Consider the following 17,487-nt stretch of genomic DNA (forward strand, 5'->3'; position numbering starts at 1 on the left):
GTGCATGTACAGATGACTTGCACTTGCAAATGTGAGCAGGTGGCTCAGAAAATAGCTTCCCATTAGTCTGATAGGTGGGTCTTTGGTGAATCCAACCTTCCTGGGGCTGAGACTTGACCTGGGGGCACTAGGGTCCGAAATCAGTATCTCTGCTATTTCAGCCGAAGGCAAGTATCTAACTCATGTCACTAGTGGCTGCATCCATATCTGCTTTGCAGGTTTCTTGTCACAAGAGGGCACAGCAACCTCCATTTGTTGCCAGTTAACATGCCAGGAGCACAATTTCAGTCCAGTAGAAATCTGAAGAAACTTCTCTACGGTGTCTTGAATTAAGTCAGTCACAGAAGCAATTCAGTAGCCAGAGGACTGGTGCTGAGCACTCGTCATGCATCTCACACGTTCCTTCTACAGCAGTTCTGCAGTATTGATGAGTTTCTCCGCAGTCCCTAGATAGGAGGGGATTTCTTTTTTTTGTAACGGGGACCTGGAGTAGAGACTAGCTGATGTGAGCATCTTAAAGGCAGGATAAAACTAGTGAACAGGCATAACAGACCTTTCAGAGAGACTGTTTTCAACATGTGCTTTTCAAACATGGATTTTCCTGTATTGTCAGAAGGCAGGGCCACTTTTGTTTGCCACGGGTGGCCAGAACTGTGACTTTGACTTGCCTCTGTTTTTGAATGACTCTCTTGGTTATTTATAAATAATTAATAATGACTTGTGTAGCACTGGAAACATACACAACACTTTGCAAAATCTTACAGAGTAAGACACACTTCCTACTCTGCAGACTCTTCAATCTAAGGGACAAATTGTGCCCTTTCTCGTTTGTGGATATGTGCAGAGTTGTAGGGGCTGAGCAAATTTCTTCAGGGCAGATGCCAGCAGACTGCCTCAGGGACTGCTTGAGGGAACATGCTGAACAGTGCTCCTGAAACCAGCTGGTGAAAGGTGTAGCGTATGTCCCTTCCAGCACCAGAGGCCAGCAGGTGGGCAGTGGGGACGCAGACCTGGCTTCCCTCTCACCGCAGTACTCAGGGGATGCTAGGTCAACATCCTGCCTTGATCACACATAGCTGGAGTAAGAAGACCCTTGAAATGCTCTCCCATCCTAGTTCACCCACTCTGGACAAGCCAGAATGCAGCCCTATGCATAAAAGCTATCTGTGAACCCAATGGGAAAAGGAGTTTTCAGTCTCCAAGATAAACATACCCTTTTACAGAGAAAAGAATCCTTCTGAATGGGAGAGTTCAACAGAAGCAGACAGTCACACTGCCTGGCGAATCTACAATCGACCACTCACCGCCAGATTTTTCTCCCTTGCAAACTCTATACACATGCTGGGAACTGCTGGGATGAGGGAACCGATCGTGGAACATTCATCTTCGTCTTCTTTTCTTTTTCCCTCTTGAGACCAGTGGTGCCCGGATCATGCAAAACGATGCCAGTTCATCTCCCATCAAGCGGAATTTGTTAAAGTTTCTTTTCTGGCTGATTTGCTGCATTCTGTCTACTTAATAACTGAGAAAATATGAAACCTAATGAAAATGTTACCCATCTGTCAAGTTTACTGTGGCTATTTGTAAACAGCATTGTTACTTATGTTATATTAATTAGATACAAATTATGACTGCAATTCATATATTTTTCTCTTCCTTATTTTTTAGTGAGAAGCTGGATGGAAAAGCTAAAAGATAAGGTAGGAAGCTCTTTATTTCCCTTGATTGATTTTAAAGACAATTAAATTTGGACTTTTGGAAAAAAGAAGTCTAGACCGGTGAAGTTATTTTGGGGAAGTTCTATGATTGGGCTGGATAGCTTCTCATCTCTCTCCTTCCATCTCCTGGTTGGTGAGAGGGAGGGAGCATTTCTCTTTCCATTCCCAGCTGCTGGAAAGGCTGACATTTTTTTTTCTCCCTCTTTCCTTCTTGTCTCCCTGGAGGCCTGGGACGGGATCGCAGTAGGTCTGCTCTGTGGGAGTGGCACGCCTGTGCCCTAGTGCTGTTTGCTCTACCTAAGACTGAGATGACGTACCCCCACGAACATGCACCTCTAAAGCATAGGGCGAGTGTGACTCTTCTAGGACACAATCTATGATAGTGTATGTTCCCCTGTCCTAGTGCAGCACCCTTCCTTAATACCACTCGTGTGCCTGTTCTAAACCCCTGTCCTTCTGATTGCTGCCCTGCTTTCCTCCCCTCTCCTTTCAGGCCTCACCTCAGCAGTGAATCCCTCTCCCAGCACAGTGTAAGGGTGCATCTTTACTGTGTATACACTGTAGTTAGACACCCGCGGCTGGCCAGTGCCGGCTGACTCAAGCTCACGGGGCTCAGGCTTTGGGGCTGTTTCATCGCAGTGTAGACGTTCGGGCCTGGGCTTCAGGCAGAGCTCTGGAACCCACCCGCCTCAGAGCGCGCGAGAGAGTGTGCGTGAGAGAGCGAGAGGGTGCATGCGCACGAGAGAGAGGGGGGGTGAGAGAGAGAGCCTGCGCGCGTGCGAGTGAGAGAGCGAGAGGGTGCGCGCGCAAGAGAGAGCCTGCGTGCGTGCGAGCGAGTGAGAGAGAGCACATGCATGCGAGAGAGAGACGAGAGGGTGTGGGCGTGTGAGCAAGAGAGTGCATGTGAGAGAGGGAGCATGCGAGGGCGCATGTGTGAGACAGCGAGAGAGAGAGCGTGAGAGAGAAAGCATGCGTGAGAGAGAACAAGAGAGCATGCGCGGGTGTGAGAGCGTGCGAGAGAGCATGCATGCGTGTGAGAGAGCGTGCAAGAGAGAGCGTGCATGCGAGGGAGAGCATGCATACATGCGTGGGAGAGAGAGCGAGTGTGCATGCGTGTGAGAGAGAGAGCGCGTGCGCCATGCGGCTGCTGCTGGCTCTATGTTCAAGAGGAGCTGCAACTGCCCAGAAAAGCCAAGAGGAGGTTGTGGGGGCAACGAAAGCACCAGTGTTCTGTTCACTTCCCTGGGGAGTTATCGGTGGACTCAAGGAGGACCTGTTGCACCAGCCGCAGGGTGGGACTCAAACAGCTTCTCAGACATTGCCCAGGGAGAAATACCAATTTTGTAATGTTGTGAAGCTACTGCAATGTTATTTCATTGACAACAAAGAAATGGAAACCAAAGAAGAATAAATCAGGTGGCCCCTGAGCTTGGAAACACATTTTTGTGACTCACTAGGGCTTAGAACCCCTTTTGGCAAGACCAGAACGAAAGCTCTCAGGGCCTGGACCAATGATCAGAAGGGGAAAATAACACTGATCCCAGCAGTTCCACTCACCCCCACCCAGCACCGCCTACCAGAACCTGAGCTCATCAATGTAATGGGGGAGAAGGGATCAGGATAGCAGTTTTCCTGGAATGGCGTGTGTGAGGGGATTAAGGTGAGTTTCTACCCCTCCTGTGTTGAGGTGCTTGTCTGCCTGTACTAGGGAGGAGGTCCGGTGTGGGGGCTTTTAGCAAAGCATCTTAGCCTAGGACTCAGCCAGTCCACCCCAAAAGTCTCAAGATGCGAGGGAGGGAGAAAACCATCTTCATGAGGAAAACAAAGACCAAGATTGAGTGTCCTGAGTAGCATGCACGCAAATGTGTCGCCTGCTAATGCCAAAGCTACCCCAGTTCATTGCACTGACTTGGTGTCATTTTTCTTCTCACTGAGTGTATATCTTTCATTTTGCTCCTCCTGGCACTTCCCTCTTTCCCTCTCCAGCTTTTTCCTTTCCCTGTTGCAAATGCCTGTGCACTCTGCAATTTCAAATTGGAATTGCTCTGTTCTTTCTAATATCGATTGAGCCTGTTGCAGGCTGGTGCCGTATTTCATTGCTGTGTCCCAACCCAGGCTTTACTGCCGTTGTTCCAGTGTAAAAAAAATAATCTGTTAGCGTCCACATTATGGAGGGATTTGCCTCAGATTCACAGACATCCCAGGGGATGGGAATTATACTGGGCTGATTTTTTTTTCATGCTACTTTATATTATCTAGTAACACTTTGTTCCAGTTCAAAAAAATAAACACCCCAACATAAAATGCTAAATAAAACTACGCACTCAACCTCTTGTATCCTTTTTCCGATTGAGACTCCTAGTAAGATTTAGGCTTAATATTTTCTCTTCTCTGCTCAGGATTGCACTCGGACTAGTATATGGCAAAATTCTGGCCACCTGAACCCCTTACTGCCTCCTGTCCCAATTCTCCACCAGCCCATCTGACCTCTGATGGCTCAGGTCCTGTGCCGAAGGGAGTATGCCGTGGTTCTGCGAGAACGCTGTGTGGAACCGCTTTGGGAGGCAGGGAGTGCATGTAAACGAGCCATCCATGCAATCCTGTCTTTGGGCTCCATTCAGGGGCTGTGGAAATGCCACAGGGGATGGTCAGATAAGGGGTCACTAAACTGATGTCCCCTTTCTTCTTCGGTTTTGGGGGGGTTAGGGATCATGGGAGTGTCTTCCCCCTCTTCCAAATGTCATGAGGGGGGTTCTTTGCCCCAGTTAGCTCTATCCCACGTGCAGCCAGCATGTAGAGTGATGCCCGTGTGGCCTCTTTAAAGTCCTATGTTGTTGACCCTTCCAAGCCCTGTGGAGTCAGGCAGGCCCTACTCCCTGCCAAACATCACCTTCATGGGAGCAGTCAGGTTCCGCCCCCAGGGCTGGGTGCAGAGGAGTGGCTACACAGCCGCCCCGGAAGTGGGGTTTCCCACTGAGTATACATGCAGTACTCCACGGGCTAGGGTGTGAGGTAGTAGGGCCAGGATTTAGCCCATACTGCAGGCATTTGGATACAGGACCCTGACACAATTGCATGAGGAAGCTCTAGAAAGGAGCACAGATTTGCTAGGGTTGTGGCTGACTAGAGAATCAAGATTCGAACACAGAACAAACACAGCTTTCTGGATTGGAAACCATGCCTGGGCTAATGCTAACAGCAAGCATTTCAACCTCCCCTTGTGGTCTGCACTCACGGCAAAGTTCCAGGAATAGAAATGCCCATAGTGTATTAATTAGGTCACACAATTAAGGCACCTTAATTAACTCTCTGAAATTTAGCCATTCAACTGTATTCTTCCGAACCTCCTTTTGCAGTAACTTTCCTTTTGAGGGAGGCTACACTTTCAAAAAATGCACTTGCAGCATGCGGTAATGTGCCATTAAACACACAGTGAATGCAAACAAACGGCAAACACATTCCTCAGCCCTTGGGATACAGGGATAAAGCTGTTACTATGGGAAGAGCCATTCCTGTACCAGACAGACAAGGTGGGTGAGGTAATATCTTTTGTTGGACCCTCACCCACTTTGTCTCTAATGTCCTGGGACCAACAAGGCTACAGTCCTGTAACAGCTCAAAGAGAGCCATGATATTAAGAGGGGTTTATGATGTGGACAGTGTATAAATCAGCTCTCACTAACAACTTCTTTCGCAGGGGAAAGTATGCGTTTTCATTCTCCAGATTAAAATCCAAAGGCAATGCGTGCCAAATAGCATTTTTCCACTTAGCGGTTTATGGAAGAAAAGCAATTACGGTCAAGAAGCATGTGTCAGATTCTTCTAGCTCAGGGGTGGGCAAACTTTTTGGCCCGAGGGCCACATCTGGGTATGGAAATTGTATGGCGGGCCATGAAGGCTCAAGAAATTGGGCGTTGGGGTGCGGGATGGGGTGAGGGCTCCGGCTGGGGCGTGGGCTCTGGGGTGGGGCCAGAAATGAGGAGTCAGGATGCGGGAGGGGGCTCTGGACTGAGGCAGGGGGTTGGGATGTGGGGGTGGGGGGTGAGGGCTCTGGCTGGGGGTGTGAGCTCTGGGGTGGGGCTGGGGATGAGGGGTCGGGAGTGTAAGAGGGTGCTCCGGGCTGGGACTGAGGGAGTTCAGCTTGTGGGAGGGGGATCAGGGCTGGGGCAAGGGGTTGGGGTGCGGGAGGGGGTCAGGGGTGCAGGCTCTGGGCGGCGCTTACCTCAAGCAGCTCCCAGAAGCAGTGCCATGTCCCCCCCCCCGGCTCCTACGTGGACCCATGGCCAGGCAGCTCTGTGCGCTGCCCTGTCCACAGGCGCCACCCTGCAGCTCCCATTGGCCATAGTTCCTGGCCAGTGGGAGCTGCGGGGGCAGTGCTTGGGGCAGGGGCAGTGTGCGGAGCCCCCTGGCTGCCCCTACGCATAGGAGCCGGAGAGGGGACATGCTGCTGCTTTGGGAGCAGCACGGAGTTGGGCAAGCCCCTGACCACACTCCCCAGCTGGAACACTGGAGCAGGGCAAGCCCCGGACCCCGCTCCCCGGCGGAAGCTCGAGGGCCGGATTAAAATGTCTGGAGGGCTGGATGCGGCCCCTGGGCTGTAGTTTGCCCACCTCTGTTCGAGCCTGAGACTCCCTCAGCTGAATGTGTATGATTGCAAATGAATGAGGACCAAAACTAAAAGGCCCCCATTTTCAGCAGGCCTCTGAATTGTGCATGTATCCATCTGCATGTGTCAAAACCATTTTGGACACTTACACTTGCATTTGTGTGTGCATATATGGAAGGGTAAGGACCTGACTGACTCAGCTGTGTGTGCAATGCCAGAGCTGTTTGTACGTGCAAATTTTGGGTGCACCCAAACCGTAGGAGCACTAAAAATGTGGGTTAATTTTCATTTAAAACAGTAAAATGTAAAACAACACACATTTTTTAAAAAGTGTTTTTGTAAATCTAGCAGTTATTTCCAAAATATTCATTTTATTTTTTTTTTGGTTACTGGCCATTTCCCAGATTATAAACTGCCAGGCAATGCAAATTTGCTTATAATCAGTAGTGAATTTAAATCAGGTTATCCTAGCTGCATTTCTCACAGCGGGTGTTCTTTTCTTGGCTGAGTTACATGTCGCGTCTCAGCTGTGATAACAGCATTCCCTTAGTTTTACTGTACTGCCCACTTAAATTATGCAGCAGGAAAGTCACCCCTCCTTACAGACAGGCAGAGTAATTTGGCTTTGTGCATGGAATCAAGCGGGAGCGGGATGGAGTTGGGCATTTACCGTCTTTCCCCAATCTGTGGGCACAGTCGTACAACTCCTCTCCAGCCACTATGTCAGCTGCTGGGCTGGAATAGCATCCCTCTGGGCAGGAAATCTTGGGCCACTGGGTCAGTTTAAACCTAGGTCCTGTTGCTGCCCTGTTACCATGTCCACAGCATCTCCCTCCTCCTGGTCCTGTCTGGGCAAAATTTTTCAGCCAAAACATTGTACTGGTGGAAACAGCCGATCCAGGTTGAGCAGAATATTGAGCAAATTCGTGCTGATTTTGGTGACTTATTTCAGTTGGGGGAAAAAATCGTAAGTTTTGTTTTGACACTTTTGATCTAAAGCAACTTTTTCTCTCAAAATTACCTTCAATTTTATTTTTAAAACAGGGCGGGGAGACTTGAAATCAAAACGAAACACTCTAGATGAAGCATTTTGTCCTGACCTTTTCATTTGCCCTAAATTTTAATAATGTTCAATTTTGGGTTGACCTGAAACAATTCGCCCTCCCCCAGAATTTCCAGCAAACTGAAATATCCATTGTTTGCCCAGCTTTAGTAGGCATTGCAGAGACTCCCTGCCAATGCCAGTGTGGCCCCCGTCTACGTGGTGTCCTCCTTATTACAGAATGGAGAGCTTGTATTTAACAGCCTAATTATTTCTATGTAGGTATTAGCCCAGCAATGAGAGCCTGCACCAAGCCAGTGTGTCCTGTTCTCTGCAGTCCAGAACCCCGCCTTCCAAAATGGAGGATGACCATTGTTCTCTGCAGCCATATGTTTGCACAATGACAGACACTACGCACACACGTGTGTACTCACATCCCCCGACATCCTTGTACAACAGCTATTCCTCATGCACACGCATGTGTGCACACACAGGCACAGACCCAGCCTAGCGTATAGAATCATAGAATATCAGGGTTGGAAGGGACCTCAGGAGGTCATCTAGTCCAACCCCCTGCTCAACGTAGGACCAGTCTCCAACTAAGTGGGACAGAAGGCCTTTGAGTGGAGGGTGACGTTAGCCCTGGCTGAGTGGGACTTCAGTTTCAAAGAATGCATTTTAAGCACACAGCAGCACACAATTAACCACGCACCAGGGAGTGCAAAGAAATGGCCATGATTCCATAAGAGAACTGAAGCTCCTGGCCAATTGTTCCCTACCCTGAGCTCACGTAAGCCCAGGCCCCTTTATTTCTGTGCTCTGATTTAGGCACACCTCATGTCAGGGGTGTGGTGTTCAACATGCAATGGGCCTGTTGACGTGCCCGTCTAGGCACACAATTAGTTATAGGCCTACAACCCAGGCTTTTTTCTCTCCCCCACGGTCCCCTGTTAACAGTGACACTGCGCCACTTGCCCACAGCATTTGCAATCCAGTGCCTCATTTATTTCCTTTCTGAAGAGTACAGAACGGTGGTAACTGTTGTCAAATCCTTTGTTATTCAGTGTCCCTGTGCAGCCTTTGGAGCACAGCTGGTCAGGCTGGGAGTGAGCAAAGAGTCATTCCAACTCTAAACCCCAGCCAGCCTTAAACAGGCAAAGGGGCAAATTCACCCTGACGTACACAGGTAACTCCAGTGATGTCAGTGGAGTTGCAGCCACATATGACAGTGGTGACTTCAACCCAGAGTTTTTAATGGAACTTGACCCTTTACACCAGGGCTGGCCGGCCTGCGGCTCCGGAGCCCCGTGCGGCTCTTCAGAAGTTAACATGCGGCTCCTCGTCTAGGCACCAGCTCCGGGGCTGGAGCTACAAGTGCCAACTTTCCAATGTGCGGGGGGTGCTCACGGCTCAACCCCTGGCTCTGCCACAGGCCTGACCCCACTCCACCCCTTCCCACCCCCCTCCCCAGAGCCTGCCATGCCCTCGCTCCTCCCCCGCCCCCGAGCCTCCTGCACCCCACGAAACAGCTGATCAGGTGGTGCGAGGAGGGAGAGGGAGGTGCTGATCGGCAGGGCTGCCGGTGGGCGGGAGGCACTGGGAGCAGGGCAGGGGAGCTGATGGGGGGCTGCTGACATATTACTGTGGCTCTTTGGCGATGTACATTGGTAAATTCTGGCTCCTTCTCAGGTCCAGGTTGGCCACCCCTGCTTTAGAAGTTTGGCTCAGGCAGGGATTTAAAACATGGGAGGGGGTTGATGTTGTCTGAAACTCATTTAGTCTGTGCCTAATCTTCAGATCCTATAGTGCTGAGCGCAGTACAAACACCTCAATAGGCCAGGTATCATGCAAAGAGCCTCATCTTAGGCTATATAGCAAATTATCTTGCTTTCACTAAAAATTGATGTGGGGGGCAGATTATCCCACCTCTGCCTTCTGCAGCATTCTTACACCCTCCTCTGAAGCAGCTGGCTCTGGTTACTGTTAGAGTCAGGAACTGGAGAAGATCTCAGGTCTGATCTAGTCTGTCAGCTCCTATGTTCTTATGCGAAAGCTGAGGCTGATAAATGTGTATACCTGAAGGCTAGACAATTTATATTGTTGCATCTCCATGCATTTTAAAAGGGATAATGATACCTCTCCTATAAAGTATTTGGAGAGCTACTGATGAAAAGCATGACATAAGAGCAAGGTGGTGTTATAAATAGTTCTGAGCCCTTCCCACTTTTTCAAGGGTGTTTGGTTGTGTTTGGGAACATACTGTAAAATAAAGCATAGAAATACACTGCAGTCTTACGCTAGTGGGGAAAGGACCATCTTGAATTGCTTGCCTCTTTAGTATTGCTGTGATTGTCTCCTTTACATGTAGGCGGGATACATGTCTGGGATGCTGGTTCCTGTGGGGGTTGGAATAGCTGGAGCCCTGTTTATCCTGGGAGCGCTCTACAGCATTAAGATCATGAATCGCCGAAGGAGAAACGGCTCCAAAAGGCATAAAAGAAAGGTACAGCAAATGTAAAGAAAACCCAGATCTGCTCTCCTGACCACTCTCCTGTTCCCATTTGTGGTTCATAAAGTAGATACAAGCTAATTGTGCAGCATCATTGTGTGTTTGGGTTGAAATGGACCACTGTTCTAGATTATATTAATTATAGTGGGGGAGGGGTGGGTGAAGGAATTGAAAGGTTTTGCCCATGTAATTGACTCTAAGCTTTTCTTTTCCTTAGCAGAGGGAATTTAACAGCATGCAAGATCGAGTAATGCTCTTAGCTGATAGCTCTGAAGATGAATTTTGAACCCGACTGCAGAGCCGTTGTGCTATCCAGTGACTTTTTCGGGGGCAAGGGGAGAGGAGGGAGCAAAAGGAAGGCATTTGTGCTGCATCACTGCTATCAGCCACCATGTGCCACTGTGTAGTGGTTTTTACATCCTGGCAAAACAGGCATGCTGTATTCTAAATGTAATGCGCAATGATGTTTGTTTTTATACAGTAGTGAGATTACACATTCACACAGTGCTCCTCATTGAAATGCAGAATACGTGTTGCTACAGCTGGAGCTGATTCTAATGGATGGCGACTTTGTGTTGATCACAGTGTAATGTTTTTGTTCCAGCTGATGGTAACTAATCATAATTATTGCTGTCACCTAATTTCAGGATGGAAACCTTCACCGAGAATGACTTCTGTCCAATTAGTTAACTGTAAATGTTATATTACCGGAGCTAGAGTTTGTCAATGCTAAAATTAGCTGTTCTGCTTAATTAACAAACTACACAATTGAACCACCTCCCTTGTCAACAGGGAGATGCCCAAGTACAGTCCAATTATGGACATAATAATAGGCTCATTTGTACGTTCCTTGCCCCAATTTCCCTTGTCCTTTTAAAAAATCCTCCTTTTAACTGTGTTCCATGTTTAGGGAAAACATATGGAAATGGCATCAAAACATGATTCCCAGCCTAAATATTCAGTGCAGTTTTCACCAGCATTATAACAGCACAACAAATGCCACCACACGCACATTGACAAATGCTAAGATGCTCTTTGCATGAATCTCTTAGCTTTTATTCAGTGTGCCATTGGAATATCAAGCAGGCAAAAGAAATGGAAAAGCAGGCTGGAGCGTTTGCATCTTAAGGGGCTTGTCTGATTATTTGTTTGGTGTGGTTCACCTATCATGCAGAGCTCTGCCCTCTTAGCGGTACTAGAGAAATAATAATCGAGTGTCTGTCTCTTTTCACAATTGGTAACTAGCTGTTATAAGCGTCACAGACACCTGTGGCCCTCTGCATCATGGAAGCTGCATAATGCTGTGGCTGTGTCCTGCCATCTGATTGATCAGGAAAGCAGGTAGTGTGTGGGATGCAGTAGGGATGGCAAATGAAGCACACGCTGTCGGCTCATCCAAAAGCAGCTCTCCTCCTCTTGAGTGCTGAGGAGGACCTCACCTGTGGCCGATAGATTTTTTTTTGGACCAGATTCAGATCAGGTTTAGAAGTCGTGCCAGCACAAGGCTGCCATGCATGTGGCTGGAGATGGGTAGGCAGTCATGGCTGGGCTACGTATGGTCATAGATAGCAAAGGCCCCATCAGTGGGGAGGGAAGTCAAGGCTGGGATACATGTGGCCAAACAGAAAAGGCAGTCAGGGCTGCAGCATGTGTGGTTTTGGGTGGAATGGGGTCAGATTGGGAACATGTGGGCACAGGCCAGAAGGCAGCTGAGGCTGGAGTGAAGACAGCCATAGCTTAAAAAGGTTTTAGGACGGGGTGTGTGTGGCCATCGGTGGAAAGGCAATCAAAGCTGTAATACATGCAGCCACAGATAGCTCAGGCTGGGGGAAAGTGGCCTTACTGGTCATTTCATCAGCAAGCGTGAGCAGAATCAACATGTACAGATGATCTCAAAATTACACAGGGAATTAGCAAAACATGTTTCTGGAACTGGACAGGAAAGAAGGGGCATTGCTGCTGAGCTGGTTGGTCGGTCGGTTGTTTCAGCCCAGAATATGTGCCATGTTTTGTGTTTTTTTTTAAAAAAAGGCCCTTTATTTCCTCTGCTCTGGCGTGCAGTGAGATGGCTGCTTCATTCTGCAGCCATATTACACTGATGCAAAAATCCTTATTCCCAAGCTGGAAATTGCCCCTATTCCAGGGAACCGTGACTAAAGCTACTATGAGTCGAGGAGACAAGATGAGTCAAGTAAGGTCAGGAGGCTGCTCGTTTATCTAGATCGATCCCTCTAAACCTTTGAAAGAAGTATGAGAGACGTGCTTGAAGAATAGTCAGGGTATGATTGAATTCTTTGTAAAGGTAAAAAGGACCGGCTAATTGCCAAGATGCGACATAGCAAAACCCTGAAAGTTACACCAATGGCTTGTGAGGATGGTACAGAAGCCAGAGATACCGGGAGGTCCCACTTCTGCCCTATCACCCTGCCCATACCCTCCACCCTGTGGGGGCCAGCATCATTTGAGTATGTAAATTCTATCGTTGGCATGCACAGGTGATAGTGATCAAACACTGCATGGGAACATGATTATGTGTGCAAAGCTGAGGCTTTTGCTTTGAAAATCTGACTGGCTGCTGACTGCAGAAAACAGCTCACGCACCAACCAGTGGATACAGTGCGAACCGGAAAAATTGGATTCCTTCTCTGGGATAGTGATAGCTCTTCCTCTGGAAATGGAGGGCCAGTGGACTGCAGAATGTCATGCACAAATGTGATGTGTAATAACAAGTTTGCTCACTCAAACCGAGGTTCTTTGCAGTATCTCTTTCCCATGTTACGGTGGTTTCCCTTGAGCGTGAAAGAAGGCACCAGCAGGATTTGAAATGCGCCTATTGATGAGTCTTCCAATCTGACAGCTCTGCATGGTGAGTCAGGGATTTCTCAACAAACACGTGGAAAATAGAGGTGGACTAAGGCTAAACAGAGCCAGTTCCAACAAAATGTTGGGGTCCGCCTGGAGAGTGTCTTCCTTCAAGCACCCCTCTGGGACAGACTTTCCCTCCCAATACCTCCAGATAGACTTTTGTCTTCCACCCCTGGGTCTTTGGTCTTCCTGCCTTGCTAGGCAGTCCCAGATCCCCTGGCAGCAATCACCTGTTTATTCTGTAAAAGCGGCAAAGAGTCCTGTGGCACCTTATAGACTAACAGATGTATTGGAGCATAAGCTTACGTGGGTGAATACCCACTTCGTCAGATGCATGTAGTGGAAATTTCCAGAGGCAGGTATAAATATGCAAGCAAGAATCAGGCTAGGGATGTTTGTTCTGTTGCCACTTGCTACTCTGCCTCTCACTGGTGCTCTGAGGTGTCTCTGTCCATGAGGTCTGGATCTCAAGGATCCTGCCTAAATCCACCCGGGAAACATATAGCATTTATTTAAATGCAGTTTAAATCCAGTGGCAGGGTTGTTTGTTCTTATAACAAATGGTTAAAGCCACTTTCTCTCAGAGCTAGGGATCAGTCCTAGGTAGGAGAAGTATTTCCTCTTGGAATGAATGCCCACTCTTCTCTCTCTCTCAAGTTGCTTGGAGGAGGAAAGATGGTTTTGGGGTATTGCCACATTGACGAAATGAGGAGCTTTGCTGGCTAACTACCCGCTCCAGCTGGGGCTTCTGGTAATGGGGAGGTCTTTTCATTGGTCTCTTTGAGGACCTGGCCAGGCTTGTGGCCAGGTCTGAAGGGGGAAGCGAAGCCTTCAGCAGAGTGACTTTCATCCCGGCTCAGCTTAATTAATGTTGTCTCAGCCAGAATCAGCTTTTAGCAGGCTGGGAGCAAGAGGCTATACAGGCAACTGTTGGATATTTGTGGAAATTTTTCTCCCATCTTAAAGAGGGAGGCAAAAGAAGAACGTATGGGCTAAGGGCATGAACCGTTCTGTAGGAGTGGGTGTAACTGACTTAGGAGCAGCAAGGTTAGTAACTGGTCTCACTGGGCTCTTTGCCAGCGGCGACGCCCCGGAAGACAGATCTGAGCTGGTAGCGGGAAGGTGAGCTGCTGGGGGAGATGAGAGTCAGAGGACTCGGGAAGACTCAGTGAGACCCAAACGGCTGGGAATCAGCAGGGCTGTCTGCAAGGAAAGCCTCTGCATTGTGCTGCAGCTAGTGACTGTTCACAAGGGGTAACAGCGGTGTGGGGCTCTGTGCAGTAGATTTGTAGCCTGTGTTGACTGAGCAGGAAAAGAGGAAGCATGGGGGTGGAGGAGATCCCAGTGCTAGGAATGTAAATAACGCTGCTGTGGCCAGGGCCCCTCAGCTGGGGATGTCGGCTTGTTGGATTGGAAAAGCTGCTAGCCAGCCACTCTGGCCTTTTGTTGTGCTAATAAAGCCGTAGTTTGGGAAATGCTAACTTTGTACGCTCAACCGTTTCTCTTTTTTCCCCACTGTCATTAAGTTCATAAGAAATTAAAAGGAAGGCTGCCTGCGGAAATGATGAAGCTGCATGTAAATGAAACAGCTGCATTTCTCTCTCCTTGTCTGTCCTGGTGTGTTTGACAGTCAAGAACAGCTCAGTACTATCATGGATTTTATTCACTCTGCCTGTGCCAGGCACATGTGCTAACCACAGGGCTGTAACAGCTGTGTCTGAAGTAGGGTCTGACAGTTAAATGCAAACTTCCCAGTGGTTAAACAGCACTTAGGTGCAGGAAGTAGGGGTGTGGGAGGTGCTGCAGCACCCCCCTGGCTTGAAGTGGTTTCCATTATATGCAGGGTTTGCAGTTTGGTTCCATGGCTCTCGGCACCCCCACCAAACAAATTGTTCAGTGGCCCTGTTATGGTGAGACATGAGCTGCCGTAGCAGGAAATGCCAAGCTCGCTGAGATGCGCTATGCTTCCTGGTCATGTTAAATGTCAGCCATTGTGGTCCCTCTGGGGGCCGGGGTGCATCCGCCTGTGGGAAGCAGCAGAGGGCCTATGAAACTGTCAGGTGACGCTCAAGAGGACCTGATCCAAAGACCGATGAAGTCGATGGAAAGACACCCATTGACATCAGTGGGCTTTGAATGAGGCTCAGAGTTTCCAGCTAATCTCTTCCTCTCCCGCAGGGTGCTGGAGAGGAGGCAAGTGGCATAGCCTTCCATAGCGTTTGAAGGGAAAGCCCCAGTCCGGCAGATACAGGGACATCCACAGAAAGGGCTGGTCCCTCTATGCTTTTGTTCTGGGCCCCTTGACATCATGACTCCCTCAGGAACGGGGCTGTCATTAGCCAGGCACGCAGTGTCTGGGCAAAACCATCCTCTCGGGAGGGCTGCAGGCACGCAGCGCAACATAATGCAGATTCTAGCAGCACTGGTATAGACAGCTGCTTGGAGAGCCTCTCCTCTGATGAGGAGCATGCCACAGAATTCAGCTGCGACCTGGATCTTCTGATCCAGCTCTCCCTCTGCATAGACAAGTAGAGACAATGGCCAGGCCTATTATTAGGCTGCCAGTGAAAAATCATTTTGGAATGTCTTTGGAAAGGAGGCCAGGCCTGATCCAATGCCCGTTGAAGTCAATCGGAGGTGGAGCTGGCCCTCGGTATGCACGCATCGTTTAACTGCATGTCCATCTAGGGCCTGATCCAAAGGCAGACGGCGGAAGGACTTCAGAGGACTTGAAAATTGCTTCCCAGACAGCAACCTGGGTTTCACCAGTAGCTGGACAAATCCGTTTGAAATAATCGGGATGCAGGCTGGGTGGGAGTCGTGTCCTGTGGGAGTAGGGTGCCCAGATAGCAAGTGTGAAAAATCAGGACAGGGGGTGCAGGGTACTAGGCGCCTCTATAAGACAAAGCCCTGAATATCAGGACATCTGGTCACCCTATATAAGAGCTGAAACCTCCCGTCTCTTAAGGCTTCCTTGATTTTATTTGTACTTAGTCTTAAAATAAACCACTTCTTTTTTTTTAAACTGCTTTTTAAAAAAAATATAACAACTGCACTTGTTTCTGGCCCTACTTTGCAACAGTGGACTATCAGCCTCCGAAAATAGGGGTGTATCATGAAACCGTCGGCCCAGTCGTAACCACTGTGCAATGATCCCTTTGTTTGGCACAAGGCAGGTAGCTTGCTTCTGTTACTCAGTGGATGCCTGGTTAGGAATTTTATGCTAGCACAAGCCACAATTTATTGTAGGCATCACAAAAGAGTTTCACTGTTTAAAGTTTTGGTTCAAATGGGAGGAGCAGGCCTGCTTGATGTGCAGTTCTTGTCATGACAAAACGTACCTTCACTGTACAGCTGCTGATTTTAAAACGTCTATCATGGCTGGATGTTCACCTTCGATTCGATTTTTTTTTTTTTTTTGGACTGCATGGCTTCCATAAAGTGCTAACAGCAGTCCCTTGTGCTTTCCTGTGGTTTTCTATTCCAAACCAGAACTACTGCTCATATTGTACCAATGGAATGTAGCACTTTGTTAAATTAAAATATCAGAAAATAAAAGCTGTCCATCATATCTACCTTTAATTGACTCGCATCCTTGATTTATGGTTTGTCACTTTGGCTTTTTTATTAATATTTGAATCATATTTTTAAGACTCAAGCTTTTCTTTTCTTTACTGTCTGATTTGTTTGCATGTTTTAGGGGCCTGTGCAAGATTCTGCCTGGGACTGAATCGTGATATTTCTGCAGTTTTCCAGGAGTTAAATGCAAACGATCCAGGAGATCCAGAAATAGATTCTACAAATATTTCATAAAGAAAATAGACCTGTTATCAAGTGCACAGATACTGATTAGAGGAAGCGTTTATTTTGTGCAAATGATATAGAGGAATGGAAACCATTTGAAAGTGTAAAATATCGACCATATTTTTCAAACGTGTACACTATTGTGTATGCAATCTGCCCATTGCATGCATAGGTCAAAGGCTGGAGTATACGTACACCTTTGCATGTACACTACCCTAGTGTGTGGGTGCATCTCATGTGTTGCACATGCATCTAGAGAACATGCAAAAATGGACAAGGCTGCTTAGGATCTTAAATCATAATGGCTAAAATTCACCATGTGGCACCGACATTCGCCCTCTGCAGTGTTTCACTAACAATTACATCTGGTTGAAGTTTTTCATCCTAAATATATATATATATTTTTACATAAAATGTCCCGTCCCCCCCACCACAATGGACATTTCCCTGGGGTTATCCATTTCAACAAAAAATTTCCCCAACCCACCAATATTCTTTTGGTTTCAGTTGCAGAAAACAGAAACATTTTCTGTTTTAATTGTTTTTGTTTTGATGAAAACCTGAAATTGTATAGAGAATTTTTTTTTCCTTTTTCATTTTTTGCTAAACTTCAGAGGGAGCTCTCCCCCGCCCCCCCCCCCCCCCAACTCTGAATCTCCCTACAGTGCTCTAAATACAGAGCACATCGAGGGTTGCCACGCGTCTGGTAATGTGGCTGACCCTTTAGGGTCAGAAGAACATTTCTGTATAAGTGAGCAGAGTTTAAAATAACTTCTCACTGTACTGGCCCTAGGTGCTGATTAGGACTGAAATGCAATAAAGGAAGCTGTGTGATTTCTTTTTTTCTTCTTGATAACCCGGAGGGGGGGGCGGGGGAGATCAGAAGCACAGTTTGTGACTGGTTGGGGAGTTTAATTTCAGTCTTACCCAGTCTTAATTTCAG

General features: G+C 48.0%; 1 protein-coding gene across 4 annotated transcripts in view; it reads left to right on the forward strand.

The window, feature by feature from the left end:
- Positions 1-16,322, forward strand: part of ARMH4 (armadillo like helical domain containing 4) — a 123,190-nt gene extending 106,868 nt beyond the window's left edge. For 3 of the 4 annotated variants that reach the window (XM_075129971.1, XM_075129970.1, XM_048853887.2), the window contains 3 exons: positions 1,669-1,700; positions 9,735-9,869; positions 10,093-16,322. In XM_075129971.1, coding sequence (XP_074986072.1) covers positions 1,669-1,700; positions 9,735-9,869; positions 10,093-10,161 — 236 coding nt within the window. In that variant the 3' untranslated portion in view covers positions 10,162-16,322. The remainder of the gene's footprint in view (positions 1-1,668; positions 1,701-9,734; positions 9,870-10,092) is intronic. The other variant, XM_075129969.1, reaches the window with a different exon arrangement.
- The last annotated feature ends 1,165 nt before the right edge of the window (positions 16,323-17,487 follow it).

This window comes from Caretta caretta, chromosome 6 (assembly GCF_965140235.1).
Source record: "Caretta caretta isolate rCarCar2 chromosome 6, rCarCar1.hap1, whole genome shotgun sequence".
In the NCBI taxonomy this organism is placed as follows: Eukaryota; Metazoa; Chordata; order Testudines; family Cheloniidae; genus Caretta; species Caretta caretta.